The sequence below is a fragment of the Aedes aegypti genome, chromosome 1 (assembly GCF_002204515.2).
Source record: "Aedes aegypti strain LVP_AGWG chromosome 1, AaegL5.0 Primary Assembly, whole genome shotgun sequence".
Classification (NCBI taxonomy): domain Eukaryota; kingdom Metazoa; phylum Arthropoda; class Insecta; order Diptera; family Culicidae; genus Aedes; species Aedes aegypti.
Window position 1 is genome coordinate 300,426,804 of NC_035107.1, and position 17,328 is coordinate 300,444,131.

Genomic DNA, 17,328 nt, shown 5'->3' on the forward strand with positions numbered 1-17,328 from the left:
GACGACGAAACCGATGGGGGAGATTCTTCGGAGGTACACGCACCCGGTAAAAGAAAGTCTCCATCTTCTCCGGGATTGCGCCGTAAGGTATTGAAATCTTCCCTCAGAAGTTTGCCTAATTCCAAAGGAGGTGGGGCAAATTTAAAAATCCCGAAGAAACAGGTCTTTGATGCTTCCGTGCCGTGTTGCAGCGAAGATCTGCCACCCCCGCCTCCACAGATAAAATACACTTCGAAAAGAAGCTCTAGACAAGAAAGCAAAAGAAATGCTACTGAAGTCCCTCGCTTTTCCTCGAAAACGGCCCGGGCTAAGCGAGGACTGATAACTTTTACGGCCCTTGTGGATCGCATATGTAATGCTCTCGGAGTTTCAGACTCATTCAGAGGCATACTCGATCTTTTTCTCCCCGCAATAGAAGGATATCTCAGGGAATTGACTATCTCGTGGCCCCTCCTTGCTTCGATCATATCTTTCGATGGCTAATTCATCAAGTGAGGTACAAGATATGATCGCTGTGCTACAGTGGAACTGTCATAGTCTAAAACCTAAATTAGACACATTTAAGTTTTTGCTTCACAATTCCGATTGTGATATATTTGCACTCTGTGAAACATGGCTTTCTTCTGAAGATGATCTTAACTTCTACGACTTTAACATTATACGCCAGGATCGAGATGATAATTACGGGGGTGTGCTTTTAGGGATCAAAAAGTGCCATTCATTCTACAGAATCCCCATCCCGACTCATCCAGGCATAGAAATCGTTGCATGCCAAATAAACGTAAAGGGTAAAGATCTTTGCGTAGCTTCTGTTTATATTCCTCCAAGAGTTTCAATAAACCGCCGTCATCTTTGGAATGCAGTATCTATGCTCTCATTCCCGGTTTCAATACTGGGTGATATGAACTCCCATGGTACTGGATGGGGCGAATCTTATGACGATTATAGAGCGGCTATTTTCTATGACTTATGCGACGATTTCAACTTGAATATTTTAAACACAGGTGAAGTGACACGTATTTCATCCGACGGCAAAGAAAGCCGCCTTGACCTGTCTTTGGGTTCAAGTTCACTATCATTCGATTGCATGTGGAAGGTTATCGATGATCCCCATGGTAGTGATCACTTGCCCATAATAACCTCTATCAAAAATAATTGTGAAAGGTCAGAACAGTCAATTCAGGTTCCTTTTGACCTCACTAGGAACATAGATTGGCAAAAATTTGCATCAGCGGTAACTTTCGGTATCGAATCATTCAACACTCTCCCACCGTTGGATGAGTATCGATTCCTATCAGAATTGATTTATAAAAGTGCATTAGAATCCCAAAAGCAACGAGTTCCAAGTGCATCCTTCAAAAGACGACCAGCCACACCTGGTTGGGATGATGAATGCACTCAGTTGTATCGAGAAAAATCTAATGCCTTCAAAGCTTTTCGTAGATACGGTACCTCAGAACTTTATTTAGAGTACTCGAAGCTCGAAAAAAGACTGAAGAATATTATTAAAGCGAAGAAGCGTAGCTATTGGCGACATTTCATCGATGGCCTCTCACGAGAAACTTCAATGACGACGCTTTGGAGAGTGGCTCGCAACATGCGAAACCGCTCATCCTCAAATGAGAGTGACGAATACTCCAATCGTTGGATATTCAACTTCGCAAAAAAGGTCTGTCCAGACTCAGTTCCAGCTCATCCGCTTTTTTGGGAAACTCCAAGAGACGACTCTTTGGACAGACCATTCACTATGCTGGAATTTTCTATGGCTCTTCTTTCATCAAACAACTCCTCTCCGGGACGCGATATGATTAAGTTCAATCTTCTTAAAAATCTCCCTGATATCGCTAAAAGACGGTTGCTTGACCTGTTCAACTCATTCATGGAACACAACATTGTTCCATCTGAATGGAGACAGGTCAAAGTAATAGCTATTCAAAAGCCTGGGAAACCAGCGTCTGATCATAATTCGTACCGCCCGATCGCTATGTTATCATGTTTAAGGAAATTGTTAGAAAAAATGATCCTATCCCGACTCGATCACTGGGTCGAATCAAACAACATGCTTTCCAGTACTCAATTTGGCTTTCGCAAGGGCAAAGGAACAAACGATTGTCTAGCGTTGCTTTCATCAGATATTCAACTAGCTTTTGCGGACAAGGAGCAATTGGCTTCGGTTTTCTTGGATATTTTGGGCGCTTTTGATTCAGTTTCCATAGAGATATTGTCAGAAAGCCTGCACAATAGTGGACTACCTGGAATATTGAATAATTTCTTGTACAATCTGTTGTCAGAAAAACACATGAGCTTCACTCTCGGTCAACTGACAACTTCCAGAATTAGCTATATGGGTCTTCCCCAAGGCTCATGTCTAAGTCCCTTGCTTTATAATTTTTATGTTAAAGATATTGACAACTGTTTGGAAGAACCATGCACGCTTAGACAACTTGCAGATGATGCTGTGGTCTCTATGAAGGGCCCACGAGCGGAAATCTTGCAAAGACCATTGCAAAATTCCCTTGATAATCTATCCACTTGGGCTAGAAATTTAGGGATCGAGTTTGCGCCGCAAAAAACTCAACTGGTTGTATTTTCAAGGAAGCGGAATCCTGCCCAACTAAAGCTTAAGCTATTGGGAACAGACATCGACCAGTCTTTGACTTCAAAATACCTTGGGGTCTGGTTTGATTCAAAAGGCACTTGGCGAACCCATACTAGGTATTTAACGGAAAAATGCCAACAAAGGATCAATTTTCTACGAACAATTACCGGAACATGGTGGGGTGCTCACCCGGAAGACCTCATAAAACTCTATAAAACAACAATTCTCTCTGTTCTAGAGTATGGCTCTTTCTGTTTTCTCTCAGCAGCAAACAGCCACCTTATTAAATTGGAACGAATTCAATATCGTTGTTTGCGTATCGCCCTAGGTTGTATGCATTCGACTCACAATGCGAGCCTGGAGGTGCTGGCAGGGGTTTTACCACTACAGAACCGATTCTGGGAGCTCTCGCTAAGAATACTTATTAAGTGTGGGGTGAGCAACACACTCGTTATCGAAAACTTCGAAGAAATGCTCAAACTGAATACTCAGTCAAAATTCATGAGAGTTTATCTCTACTACATGTCATCTGACATAAGTCTTCCATGTTATAACCCTCCACGTGTACACTTCACCAATGACAGTTCCTCTGTTGAATACGATCTGTCCATGAAACAAGCTATTCATGGAATCCCAGATCAACTTCGATGTATAACGATTCCACGTATTTTTAATGCAAAGTACCATAATGTCGATTCCTACAGGAGATATTTCACTGACGGGTCCCGCATCAATGGATCCACTGGCTTCGGTGTCTTCAATAAAAACTCTTCCGCCTTCCGAAAACTTCAGGAACCTTGCACGGTTTACGTTGCTGAGCTGGCAGCAATCAACTTCGCATTGGGGATGATCTCAAACATGCCCGCAGACCACTTCTTCATCTTCTCGGATAGTCTCAGTTCTATTGAGGCACTCCGATCGATGAAACCCGTAAAGCATGCATCTTACTTTCTTACAAAAATAAGAGAGCAGATGTGTGCACTGGTCGAAAGATCATATAAGATTACCTTTGTATGGGTCCCCTCACATTGCTTAATTTATGGCAATGAGAAGGCGGACTCTCTCGCAAAGGTGGGCGCTGAGGAAGGTGAGATTTATGATAGACAAATTTCACACGATGATTTTTTTCATTTAGTACGGTTGGCAAAGCGATTGGCTAAATGACCAATTGGGACGGTGGTTACATTCCATAATTCCTAAAGTTTCCTTGCGAGCGTGGTGGAAAGGTTTGGATGTAGGTCGAGATTTCATTCGCGTGATGTCAAGACTTATGTCCAACCATTACTCGCTAGGTACACATTTGCACAGGATTAACCTCGCGCTGAGCAATGTTTGTAATAGGTGTGGTTATGGTTATGATGACATCGATCACGTAGTTTGGAAATGCCCGGATATGGACGCCTCCAGAGCGCAACTTTTGGATACCCTTGCGGCCCGAGGTAGACAACCCTATGTTCCTGTTAGAGATGTGTTGGGCACCCGCGATCTCATTTACATGGTCGCAATTTACGATTTTCTTCGCTTGTCCAGTATAAAAGTTTAATTCTCCTGTGTTCTCTTCTCCAGTTTTTTTTTCTGTGTTTTGTCCCCTGTATCCAACAGGATTGAGGATCCTGGCCATCCGGCAGACGAATACCGGCAAGAAATTGGTACCAACGCCACTACACGTTCATCGCGATACCACGATATACCTCCCGGATGTGCTGCAGAAAACCCTAAACCCAATCCTCACCATGTCCTTCCTTCCAAAAATTGTGACCATTAACCTCGAGTTGCCACGAGTACCCTGGCTCCATCCCATACTAATCTTAGTACAAACAAGTGAATTATTTGTAAACAATACAAAAAATGAATTTCGGCTCCGTAAAGCGTTAAACGCGATTGAGCCTCAAATAAATGAAATAGAAAAAAAAAAGTGTGACATCCATTGTTACTAAAGACCGAGTATACCTCTGCATCTTCATGGTTGCCACGGGAAGGAGGTTTGTAAGTGGGAGGGCTTCAAAGCTACATGATCAGGATTCACCTTGGTAAGTGATGCGATTCATGTAACCTCTGTTTAAAAAGTTATCTATCAATGCGTCTACATATTAAACATCGAACTATTCAAAGGTTTGAATCTCGAAATTTTATTAAACATGAATAAGCGCTTATTTCAACACTTAAAGTGACGAACTATTCATAGTTTGTTTAAAAAATTCATAAAAAATACATGTTATTATACAAATGTGTTATTACAAGCATGAAACGAGCTCACCAATTGGTAATCCATCCTCGACTGAACAGTTACAATCGCAGCGTCAACACGTATAAGCAGGAATATAAAATAACTCCGATGGGATATCATGCGACACATCAATCTTCAAGTTTTTTCACTGGGAGTATACTATGATGCAAACTGAGTAATTTCTTGCAACATAGGGTCAATTAGAAGTACTTCCGAGATGTTCTGGTGCCGATTGTAGGACCCTGAGAAAGGACGTCAATCCGAAAAAAAATTGAAGATTGATGTATCGCATGCTAGGGTTTGCAATCCAGTTTTCCTTTTCCAGGATCCAGGAATCGACTCCAGAACATTGCGGAGTACTCGTTAATAACCCTATGTAGCAAGAGATTACTTAATTGGCATAATTATTTAGAAATATCTTAAACGACTAGGGATTCCAGTACAGATCATGAAATTCGAATAATTTGTGGTGTTGTGTCAAAATGTTATTGAAATCGGCTGAAAAATTGGTCTGGGACGCAAAGGTTAAGCAAAAGCAAGTTTTTTTTTCTCATGCTTACGAAACATTGCAACAAGTTGCAGAATGATGATTTTTACAGCACGAGTCGTAAATTTATCCTACGAGGTTTGCCGAATAGGATATTTACGACTAGTGCTGTAAAAATTGAGTTCTGCAACGAGTTACGTGCAACATTCTTTGCAATTTCGTAAAAGACCACTTGAGGGTATCAGAAATCATATCGGAATGCATTGACCATCATTTTACAATTTCTGAAAAACTGTTGTGTAATGATTCATTGCGCAACCCAAAACAGCTGCGTAATGAGAAAACGTTGGGTAATGAATCATTACAGCACTGGATTCAGTAGCGTAATGACTATTCTCGCACTGCATACTCCAGTGCAGGAAAGTAGGCCGTTTCATGTCAGATTGGCGTGATGAAAAACAGCCTATTACGATGAGAAATTGCAAGAAACCTTATAACAGTTTCGAAATATGTTTCTCAATCCATATGGCCAAAGCCAAAGCCATGAAAAAATATTTTAAATCTCCATAAACTAAGCAAGGAGTATTCTAAGTATTCGAACCTATGAGTACATGTCCTTAAAGCGTTTGGAAAGGTTAACGAGTCAAGGAGAAGAGGTCAAAGAAACCATCAGAAAAAAAAAAAACATAAAGCCTTCAGAATGAACTTTTGAATAAAACATTCGCAGTTTCGAACATTTGTGTATAAAGTCTTCAGTAAAGGCTTTCTAAATCCTGAAGTCTTTGTTACACGCAATGCGAGAGTTTTTTAAGAAACTTTTTTCGGAAGCCTCAAAAAAATTTTTAAAGACTTCAATTGCCTCATCAGCAGACTTTGAAATCCTTTTCTGAATTCAACTTAACTTCAGAAAAGGTATTTGAAATCTTTATTGATGCATTTTAAAACCATCATAAGTCTTTTGGATCTTTGAGACAAATATTTTGCAACTTTTATAATAGGCTTGGGGCTTATGTAGCTAAGAGACACGTATTTTTAAGTAATAAGAGAAGAGTGTGATATTTTTAAGACCCAAAGAAGAGGCTTTCAAAACAACGATGGATTATATGGGCTTTATTCATGAATACAGCTTTTATCAAAGAAACATCGAGGTTGAGCTGGTTAAGAAGATTTCGATACCATAAGGAATACATTTTTTCTGAAGGCATCAAAGGCTTTTTAAAATGTTGTAAAAGCCTTTCCTGAAGGCTGAAAAAGCATTTTCTGAAGACTGCTAAATCCTTTTCTAAAGACTGCAGAAGCTTTTTATGAAGACTGCATAAGCTTTGAAACTTGTAGAAAAGGACTTTAAGCCTTCAGAAAAGGCTTTAACAACGTTCAGAATAAGCATTTGAAGCTATTAGAGATGTATTGAAGCTTTAGGAAACGGTTTTTTGAAAACTTTGCATATGGATTTTGAAGCCATCGAAAAATGTTTTTGGCGGAAAGTGGCGATAATTTCTGCTTAATCGGAATAAAAACAGAATAAATGCTCGCGAACATCAGAGTTCTGATTTACTCGCATCTGTCATGCTCGCGAGTAAATGAAGCTTAATTGATTCACGGACGTGCTCGTCTGTTCAGAGTAAATTGCGCTTTTGGGTTTTTTACTTATGAGTTTTTGGGTTTTTGGTTTTACTGTCAATTTGATAAATACATATACAGTACATACAGTTAATTTTTCTTTCAAAACCTCAATAAATAACACCTTGTTCAAATACTCACGAGTAAATGTTCGTAAACATTTTGCTATTTATTTTGGTATGTTCTCCCGGACAGGCAGGTGCGATCCCACTCACACCAAGCCTGTTCACGAGTCTGTTATGTCTGTTTTGCGTTGATTTACACTCGGGAGGTGCATTGTGATGCGAGCATTTTCACAACTATTTGTAAATAGCTTGAGCTATGAACCTTCGACAAGTAATGAGAGTAATGAGAGATTTTCGAAACTACCGTAAAACGGGGTAACATTGATAGTGTTTTTCTTTTTTCGACGAAAACTTTAATATTTAAGCATGCAGTTTCCAAAAATTATAATTAATATTTTTAAAACAAGTACTGGCATCCTAGCTATCCTGCAGTTGATAGATTGCCAAAAGATTTATTTTGAATGGATATATAATTTCTCATATAATCGAAGGTCGGTTATCTGTTTTGGGGTAACTTTGATTATGGATGATAAACCGAACAAAATTGAATGAATTACGTAACATTTACTGGGCATTGCATGCATTTCTGATTTAGATTACAGAAATGGTCCCAGTTTGTAAAAATGGATTTCGCTAAGAGATTTGAGAGCATATTCAAGTTCTATTATAACTTGGCTGTCAAATATAAGCGACGAACTATTCAAAACTACATTAAATAGTGATTGTAGAACAGATTGTTCGTTAACGTTTCGAAATTGCCAAAGTTGCATCAATTTTTTATATTCGTATATTTAGTCTTAAATGATCTTGATTCAAATGAAAAAAGCTCGGATACCCAGACAACCAAAATGTAATTAATGAGAGAAGAGTGTGATACTTTGAAAATAAACTTTTGAATCCACGAAAAAACACTTTTTATCGGCTGTAGTAGTCATGAGTACAATTTAAAGAAACATCAAGATGAAGCTGGAGAAGAAGATTTCGAAACCATGAGAAATAGATGTTTAAACGTTGAGAATAAACTTTTGAAATTACTAGTCAATATATTGTATAAGCCATGAGGATTGGCTTTAGGATATTCGAATGAATCGGAGTTGCACCATTGATTTGGCAACACTGTTCCGGGCACTGCCAAAAAGCGACCACCCTTAGGATACGCCATCCCGTCCGGCAATGGCACGCCAATAGTGTGGTAAAAGCGGAACATTCATATTCAAATTCATCTTCTTACTGGCCACTGCTCTGTACACTGTTCCCAGGGCACAGCGAGGAACGTGAAAAAGCCACTCTCCGCCATGGAACACGATGTCGAAAAGTGTCGTTTGCATTTGAAGTGGATGAGCTGTCGTACTAGTAGGTACTACATATCTACGTACTTGGCTGCTGGTTGAGTAACGAAAGGGACGTCCAACGTGGAATCACTTTCCACTTTTGAATGGCCAACCCAAACCAAGTCGAGCGAAGTGATCAGAGTTTGCTGGATGGCAAGTGGAAAATAATTCAGAACAGTCCCGAAAGGGATTTTCCCGTAGCGAGGGGATCGAAGTAGTCTGGTACACGTACTCGGGGTAGCAACACGTTTGCCATCTCATGCTTCCATCCAAGGAATCACAGTGAGCTATGGGAAATCATCGCCTTTGTCTCGTGCCTTCCAACTTTTACCAGCCTGCTGGGATCCATCACATGAGACTAATATCGTAAATAGCAGCGGAAAATTTCCACTGTTTTCCAAAAGTCCTTTCTTCCAACATAAAGCATCGTTTACCTCACATGTTCATATCAATTTCAAACGAACCGAACAGCGCAGAAATCTAAATCGCACAACTTGCCTCATTTCGTACAGCCTAAGTTTAGCCAAAGTGCATCCAATATCGTCGTCGACGTCAAGGAACAAGGTGAAATTGCACCGAAAGATATCAACAGCAGTTGCAGCAGAATTTGATGAGTTTCTTCCCGAGAGCAAGAGTCCCAGAATGGAGGAAAGATAAAACATCAAACTTGTTTAGCTGCTGATGAAATTATAAAAGTTTGCTTAGGATTTTCTGGCGCTGGCGCTGATAGCCCCAGTAGTCAAGAGAATCAGACCGGCTCTCAATGGCAGAGAGGCAATGACGACTAGGTATGATGATAAGTAAAGTTTCGCCTCCCGACCGGTGTTGTGTTGATCCGGGGCAACTTGTTGAAATTTTCTTGAGTCGTTCCTCCTCCGGAGGAGGAGGTTTCTCACACCGGAAGGCTAAGATAAATACTTGCTTGTACTGTTTCCCAGATCCTCCAGGGAAAAGTGAGCCAAAGTTGAGTTTGAGCAATGCTATTTAACTTTAAAGTTGAGAAGGCGAATGCTTTTACCCCGGATAGTGCTAGGTGGTCCAGTGTCTGTGTGGATCTCTTTTTTTTTCGGGGGGTTTTTGAGGAGGGGGAAGTTGGCACTCAAAATGTACAGGAAAATTTTATTTGGTAATGATAAACTTAAAACCGTAAGCTACTGCTTTGGACGTGGGTAAAAGCTGAGTGAAGAGAGGAGCGTTTTAGTCCGGGCTAAGATCCGGCTGATTCACATCCTTTTCAGATAGAGAGTACAAGTTTTGAGCTATAGTTAGGCAGTAATTGTTAATTTGGTTGTTTCGAAGGGAAGTCGTTTTCATCTTCGTCAATTTTACGGGTAGTTTTCACATAGAAATTGTACTTTTAGTTAATAAAAGTTTTGTTTTTGGAGGTGAAATTGAGTTTTGAACTACTTGTCATGCAAGATGTTCTTCTCTTTCTTGAAATGTCGTGGTCGCCATATATGTATGTATGTAGCTCCTTGTCAAACCGACATGGCGACTGTGACAATACGAGGGTCAGAATCATCATAAGGAAAACTATATTATAAATGAAGACAAACTTCAGACTGTATGCATGTTTTGATATTTTTTATAGAATTAGTCAGATTTCAGAAAGAAGTCAACTGTCTTCTCAACATATATTAAAATACACGAGTATTTGTGATGTCACTAAGGAGATGAATCATAAATCTTCTAGGAAATGAAACGCATAAAGATACTATTTCGGTGCGAAGAATGCGAAGATCGCACTGAAAACGCCCATCTGTTGACCATCATCTCCATCACTTCTCCAATCAAAACTAGAAACATTCGGATCGTGCCATAAAACCCAGATTCCAAACTTTATGCGCGCTCAAGTTGCAGGTGCAACCCATTAACGTCACCCATTAGGGGGGGGGGGGTTTGATTTGTCTCGGGAAACCCTAACCTTACCCACCCGTTCAGCGTCAGCGCTGAACAAGCAGCCCCGGACGTTTATCGCAGCAATCGTTGATTTTATTGTAATGGTTATGACCCAGGACTCAGGAATAGCACCTCGGTTGCTTCGATTCTAAGCATTCGAGGTTCGATCCGGGCGGAACCGATTTCAAACGACAGTTTGACAGTTTTCACCTCATTTATGGGGACTCAGCGGAGCTGATGGTAATGCTGTTACGCGGTATCGACAAAATCCGACCTCGAAAAGCTGCTCGATATATGTATCTGAGTGTGCTTGTGCTAATGGATTCCCGAAAAGTTTATCCGCGAATTTATCGCTTTATTGGTGCGTCAGTTCACCCGGTATTCCTTTGTGATTCGAATTCAATCAGGTGCTCTGTTCCTGTTTTGTGGGATAGCGCGCTGATTACGGGTAATGAACGGGAGGAAGACCAACTTACTTTAACGATTATCACCTTAAAAGTTAATGCACACAATTCGGGCGTATGCATGGGCGTAGCCAGACGGAGTAGGAATAAAATAATCTACCGGTTTGCAACGACAGGTAACTTCATAAAAAATATCATGATTTGCTTTACTTAGAATTTGTAGAAGTAAACTAAAAATCTGTTTTTTTTTTCTAAAGATCTTGACAAAAATAAGTCAAAGCATTCGTGAACAATCCGCAAGAAATTGTATTGTGCTTCTATGCCCCTGTAGGTAGGCAAATTCCACAGATAATTTCAATAATTTGCTAAGAAAAACGCATTAGCGTAAACCGTTTCTCAAAAACGATTGAATTGGGTAACCATGTGTCGCGTATTTGATTGATCCTACAAATGATCATTTTCGTGTCTCCGAGACACCACAAATTTATAATAAAGTTGCCAATTTGTATCTAAACATCTGTGCCAAGCTTATTGGAAGCATTTTAGTGAACTGTTATGTTTAAACTCTAGTTTTCGAGAATTGAAACGGTTCAAAATCCATCAAAATTACTGCAGGTTCTTCAAGGCATTAGGTTCGAGTGGCCGCATTCTCTGCATTTATAAATTTGAAATGATTGTCATTTACAATAAATAAATAAATAAATAAATATAACTTGACATGTCCCAAAAAATTTACATATTTTACCCAAGATTATTTTCCTCAAAACACAATGCTATTATTTTACGATTGTTTTCGGTAAGTTTGCCAAACTTCTTTTGGTAAATATTTTGTGAATTTAACCATGTATGCTTTTAAGAATGCTACTAATCTTACTTCCATTTTTTTAATAGTTTCAGCAAAAATAAATTCCGCTTCTGAAACAATTCCTTTACATGTGCTAATCAATGTAACAGATTCCACTTGCTTTACACAAATATTTGAATTCAAATATTTATTAAAAACTAGTGGTCCCGGCAAACTTTGTCTTGCCATTAAGTAGGCCAGTGGTGCTCAAGCTGAAGCAAATTGCGGGCCAATTCATGATTTTTCAACAGCCCTGTGGGCCGCAAAGAAAAATTTCAATCTTTTTGTCAAAACGCATATGCATTTCAAGATTCCAAACTCCTAAAATTATAAAATGCAGATGAAATTAGAACGTTTAAAAAAAAATAATGCATTTACAAAACTCTCTTTATCACTTTCTATTTTCCTGTATAACCTCTTTTACCTATGGTAGCACAGGTGATCTATTGATTTCCGACGAACGCTAACAAAATCTAATTGGTATTATAAGCTTATTTCATAATTCACACGAATATTTGTCTCACTAAATATCGATATTTGAAGGTTGCGATATAGCAGGTTTGATAATACTCCTGAATATGACCAGAATTCGGCAGCATCAGAGACGTGTTTGGTAGCATGCTCTAGAGTTCCCTCCTTATGAGGGAGCGAACAAATACAAAGCAGAGAGGAAACGAATAATGAGCGAGGAAGATGCGATACAAAACACAACGGAGGGAAATTCCATAAAAAAAATAGTGTCATCACAATCCGCGAGGCCTGTTTTATTCGGGCGGGTCACTCAACAGTTCTTTTAAAGTGTGAGTAAGGGTCAGCGTAATAGCAGAAGAGACTTAGTGCTAGAAAAAAATCACACATTTCAATGCATTCTCACTCCAATTGTTTGAGGATTCGTGTTGCGAATTTCGAGTTCAATTTTTACTCCTCAGAAAAACTTATAAATTGCCTCATTTTTTTCGCAGAAGAGTTTCTGGCAAGTCTGTATATAAATGAACTAATGGTAAAACTTTCGATAAACAATAAACTTGATTTCCAATTCAAATATTTGATTGATTCAAGTGATTTTGAATTGTTTAGTCATTTTGACACTAATATTTTTGACTAAAACTGTGAAAAACTCTTTAATGAATGTTCGAATCCTCTGAGCAGAATCTCAAATAGAGAAACTTAAAAGTAGATGGAGTACCGTGTACCTTTTAATTCCGCTCCTAAATGCTTATCTTTGACAGATACGCGTATTTCGACTACCACTTGCAGTCTTCTTCAGTGTCAGTTACTCGTATCCACTTGGCAAAAACCAGACCGAGGGTTCAGCCTAGACAAGGGCTTCGTGGCCGTGCGGTTAGTGTTGCCAAGCATTTAGCCGCATCGAGTCAAGGGGTGTGGGTTCGATTCCCGCTTCAGTCCGGAAAACTTTTCGTCAGGAGAGTTTTTCGACTGTGCCACTGGGCGTTGCATGCTAGTCCGTTGTCTAGTGTGGTGCTTTCTTAAAATGGAAAATCGTCCACTGGAAGCATTAACGTGTCGAAGTCTTTTAAAGTTAAGCTGTCAGGCAGCTCCAACTGAACACCACACAAAAATAAATTCTTCGGAAAACATGGTTTCGAAATGAAAATGGATTCTGGATATATTTCTGCATGAAACGCTGCAGATTTACATCCTTGAGGTTTCCTTAATGTTGGTCTCCGACAGATCAAACACTTCAGTCAATTGGACCAATTTGAATGGTAACCTTCAGAATTTTTAATATCCGTTTATAGCAATTATTAACTGGACCTAATCAGGAAATTGGATCAAACCTTATTTCCGACGGTTGCGCTACATTTCCCCGAATATCGTTTTTCCGTATGCCAATTCCTCGAATTCCAGGTCTCCATATACCCCATTTCCCTGAAAAGTTTTTGGCACACTTAGCCATAACTTCACTGATTTAATGTGTTTACCGCACCAGTCATCTGATATGCACCCTTCTTTATTTGATTTGCGATTCTTTAGAGTTTCTCTGCCTGAAGTTTTGGGCAATATGTGTTTAGCCGAGAATGACTTATATTTCCTTCTTTTGAAAGCTTATCGTTCTTTCTAGTACACCACCCTGTTGTTGAAGACTATTGTTGCACATTTTGAGCTGCAATACTTTTCGGGGAAACGGATCATTCAGAGAACAGGAATTCGAAGAATAATAGCACAATCATTTTTGACTCCATTTTGCTTATTGTAATAGAAAGAGAATGGTAAATGTTATGTTCCACAAACATTTTAGAACATTTACACACACAGGATGCAAAAAGTATAAAAAAATCGACATTTTGTGAAACATGTTATGATTAATGTCTTCGAAGTCGTTCGAACCATACCCATCCCTGACAGAAATCCTAGCTACGCTCTTAGGCGTGTGCTTATTGCTCATTTCTCCTATCGCACTACGCCTCGGATGCCTTCCACTTTGAATTGTCCCAATAAAATTCGACTGGTTTTTAACGCTCGTTTTTTCTCTCCCTTCCCATTTCAGGGTCCCACTGGTCCACCTGGCAAGAATGGTCTCCCGGTAAGTACAGCCTATTTATGTGTTTTTTCCATTATCTCGCTGCAGCCACGCAGCAACACGGACTAAGCGGTCGTAAATTATAATTACCGCTTAAGATGCGACGCTTCTCGAGAAATGAAAATATAAACATCTCTAGGTTCATTGAAAATAATAAAACTGCGTTCACGCCTCTGTTCTGCCCACAGTTTTATTTCATCCCACCCATTGCAAGCCTACTACGATCCATATTTTCCATTACGCGTCGTATACCCATAATTTCAATCAGCTTCGCCCTTCGTCACACACGCACACATTGATCGAAAACCGCACATCGATTTCATCGAATCGGCCGCACAACAAATAACGCGCCATCGTCCGTTACTGAGTTATGACATATTGTTTCGTTTCGATTAAAACAAAATAGTAATCCGCCCTCGTCCTGTGCTGTAGAGGGCTTCACATCAGGTGGGGGATCCCGAGCAGGAAGGGATAGCTCGTTCTTATAAATTAATACATATTTTTGTATTATACCATAATGATGTATTGAACAGTATTCCAGATATTGACAACACCTCAATTTTGTAATTTCAATGTCTTTAAATATTGTTCGAAACAATCAATAATACCTCAGTGAGGTATTGGTAAGCTATTGAGAGCAGCTTGAGGTATCGAAATGATATTGAGAAATTTCATTTCACATGAAAATCCATCATGTATTATCTAGGTTTTATATTACCCGATCCATTTATCAGTTTAGTTTTCGTACAAAAAACATGAGTTATTATCTTTTGTAATTTACTTTTTAGGCAGGACTCTTTTACACCTCTGTTCAAGTTGTAACTGTTGGAAATCATCTGGAATGGAAAACCTTAATTTGATATTCTTTAATTCTTTTTTCCCACTCGGGATGGTTGTCAAAAGCCATGCAAATGAATGGCAATATTCGCTAGGGGAAGCACCGCGCAGCAGTCGAACAAAAATAAATAAATATATATCGATAACGCAGATTTTTTTTTACATTTCAGCGACAGGCTGCCGGGCTGCACACTAATGTGTTTTCTGAAATTGATATTTATACGCCATTTATTATGGCTGGGACACAGTTTTTCTTTCCCGAGCGAGCGATGCAAGTGGGAAGGGGATCAGTTTTTTGCGCACTCGGACCCTGATCTGGGTGGTAATTTTAATTATAATAATCGAACATGGCCGTTTTTTGTTTTTTTTTTGGCTTGTTTGCGAACAGCGAAAAATAACGAAAAAAGTGCTGGATTACTCATCGGGTTAGTAACGTACGTATAATTTGCGTTGCCTTGTCGACATGAAAATTAAGTAGGCATGTTTCAGAAAATTTTGGACTTCACTGCGAGGAATTGCGATTTTAAGTAAACAATGAGATGATTTGAATACGAATCAAGATCAAAGCAAGCGAAGAAAACATCACATCTGTATCGAGCCATGATCAATATTGTTTTGCAAGTTATATCAAGCTTGATAATATAAATCAGAGCAGCGAACGATTCTGAGAGAATCCTGCTCAGGATTCTGAGAGAATCTTGCTCAGGACTTCGGGAAAATCGTGCTCAGAACTCTTGGAGAATTCTGTTCGAGATTTTAAGAGAATTCTCCTTGGGATTCTGAGAGAACCCTACTCAAGATTTTAAGAAATTCCTGCTCATGGATCTGAATTGACCTGTTCAGGATTATGAGAGATTCCTGCTAAGGATTCTGAGAGAACCTTTTCCAAGATTACAATCCTGCCCATGATTCTAAGAGAATCCTGCTCAAGACTCTGAGAGAATCCTGCCCAAGATTCTGAAAGAATCTTGCTCAGAGTTCTAAGGAAATCCTGCTCAGGATTCTGAGAGAATACTGATTTTGAGATTTTGAGAGAAACTTTTCCAAGATTTCCAGAGAATCCCACTCAGGAATCTAAGAGAATCTTGCGCAGGATTCTGAGAGAATCGTGCATAGGATTCTGAGAGAATCGTGCCCAGGATTCTGAGGGAATCCTGTCCAGGATCCTGCTCAGGATAATGAGAGAGAGAATCCTGCCCAGTATTCTAAGAGAATCCTGCTCAGTATGTTGAGAGTAAGCTGCTCAGGATTCTGAAAGAGTCCTGCTCATGATATTTAGAGAATCTCGCTCAGGATTTTAAGAGTAACCCGGTCAGGATTTTGAGAGAATCCTGATTTGGATCCTGAGAAAACCCTTCTCAGGACTCTGAGAGAATCCTGCTCAGGATTCTGAGAAAACCCAGCTCAGGATTCTGAGAAAACCCTTAACAAGATTCTGAGAGAATTTTGCTCAGGATTCTGATAGAATCCTGCTCATGATTCTGAGAGAATCCTGCTCAGGATTCTGAGAGAATCCTGCTCAGGATTCTGAGAGAATCCTGCTCAGGATTCGAAGAGAATCCTGCTCAGGATTCTGAGAGAATCCTGCTCAGAATTCGGAGAGAATCCTGTTCAGGATTCGGAGAGAATCCTGTTCAGGATTCGAAGAGAATCCTGTTCAGGATTCGAAGAGAATCCTGTTCAGGATTCGAAGAGAATCCTGTTCAGGATTCGGAGAGAATCCTGCTCAGGATTCGGAGAGAATCCTGCTCAGGATTCGGAGAGAATCCTGCTCAGGATTCGGAGAGAATCCTGCTCAGGATTCGGAGAGAATCCTGCTCAGGATTCGGAGAGAATCCTGCTCAGGATTCGGAGAGAATCCTGCTCAGGATTCGGAGAGAATCCTGCTCAGGATTCGGAGAGAATCCTGCTCAGGATTCGGAGAGAATCCTGCTCAGGATTCGGAGAGAATCCTGCTCAGGATTCGGAGAGAATCCTGCTCAGGATTCGGAGAGAATCCTGCTCAGGATTCGTAAAGAATCCTGCTCAGGATTCGGAGAGAATCCTGCTCAGGATTCGGAGAGAATCCTGCTCAGGATTCGGAGAGAATCCTGCTCAGGATTCGGAGAGAATTCTGCTTAGCATTCGGAGTGAATCCTGTTCAGGATTCGGAGAGAATCCTGCTAAGCATTCGGAGTGAATCCTGTTCAGGATTCGGAGAGAATCCTGCTCAGGATTCGGAGAGAATCCTGCTCAGGATTCGGAGAGAATCCTGCTCAGGATTCGGAGAGAATTCTGCTTAGCATTCGGAGTGAATCCTGTTCAGGATTCGGAGAGAATCCTGCTAAGCATTCGGAGTGAATCCTGTTCAGAATTCGGAGAGAATCCTGTTCAGGATTCGGAGAGAATCCTGTTCAGGATTCGGAGAGAATCCTGTTCAGGATTCGGAGAGAATCCTGTTCAGGATTCGGAGAGAATCCTGTTCAGGATTCGG

The 17,328-nt window shown here is 40.1% G+C and overlaps 1 protein-coding gene across 8 annotated transcripts in view; it reads left to right on the forward strand.

The window, feature by feature from the left end:
* Nucleotides 1-17,328, forward strand: part of LOC110674205 (collagen alpha chain CG42342) — a 658,184-nt gene that overhangs the window by 294,504 nt on the left and 346,352 nt on the right. For all 8 annotated transcript variants that reach the window (XM_021838257.1, XM_021838251.1, XM_021838254.1 and 5 more), the window contains one exon: nt 13,986-14,021. In XM_021838257.1, the coding sequence (XP_021693949.1) occupies nt 13,986-14,021 (36 nt within the window). The remainder of the gene's footprint in view (nt 1-13,985; nt 14,022-17,328) is intronic.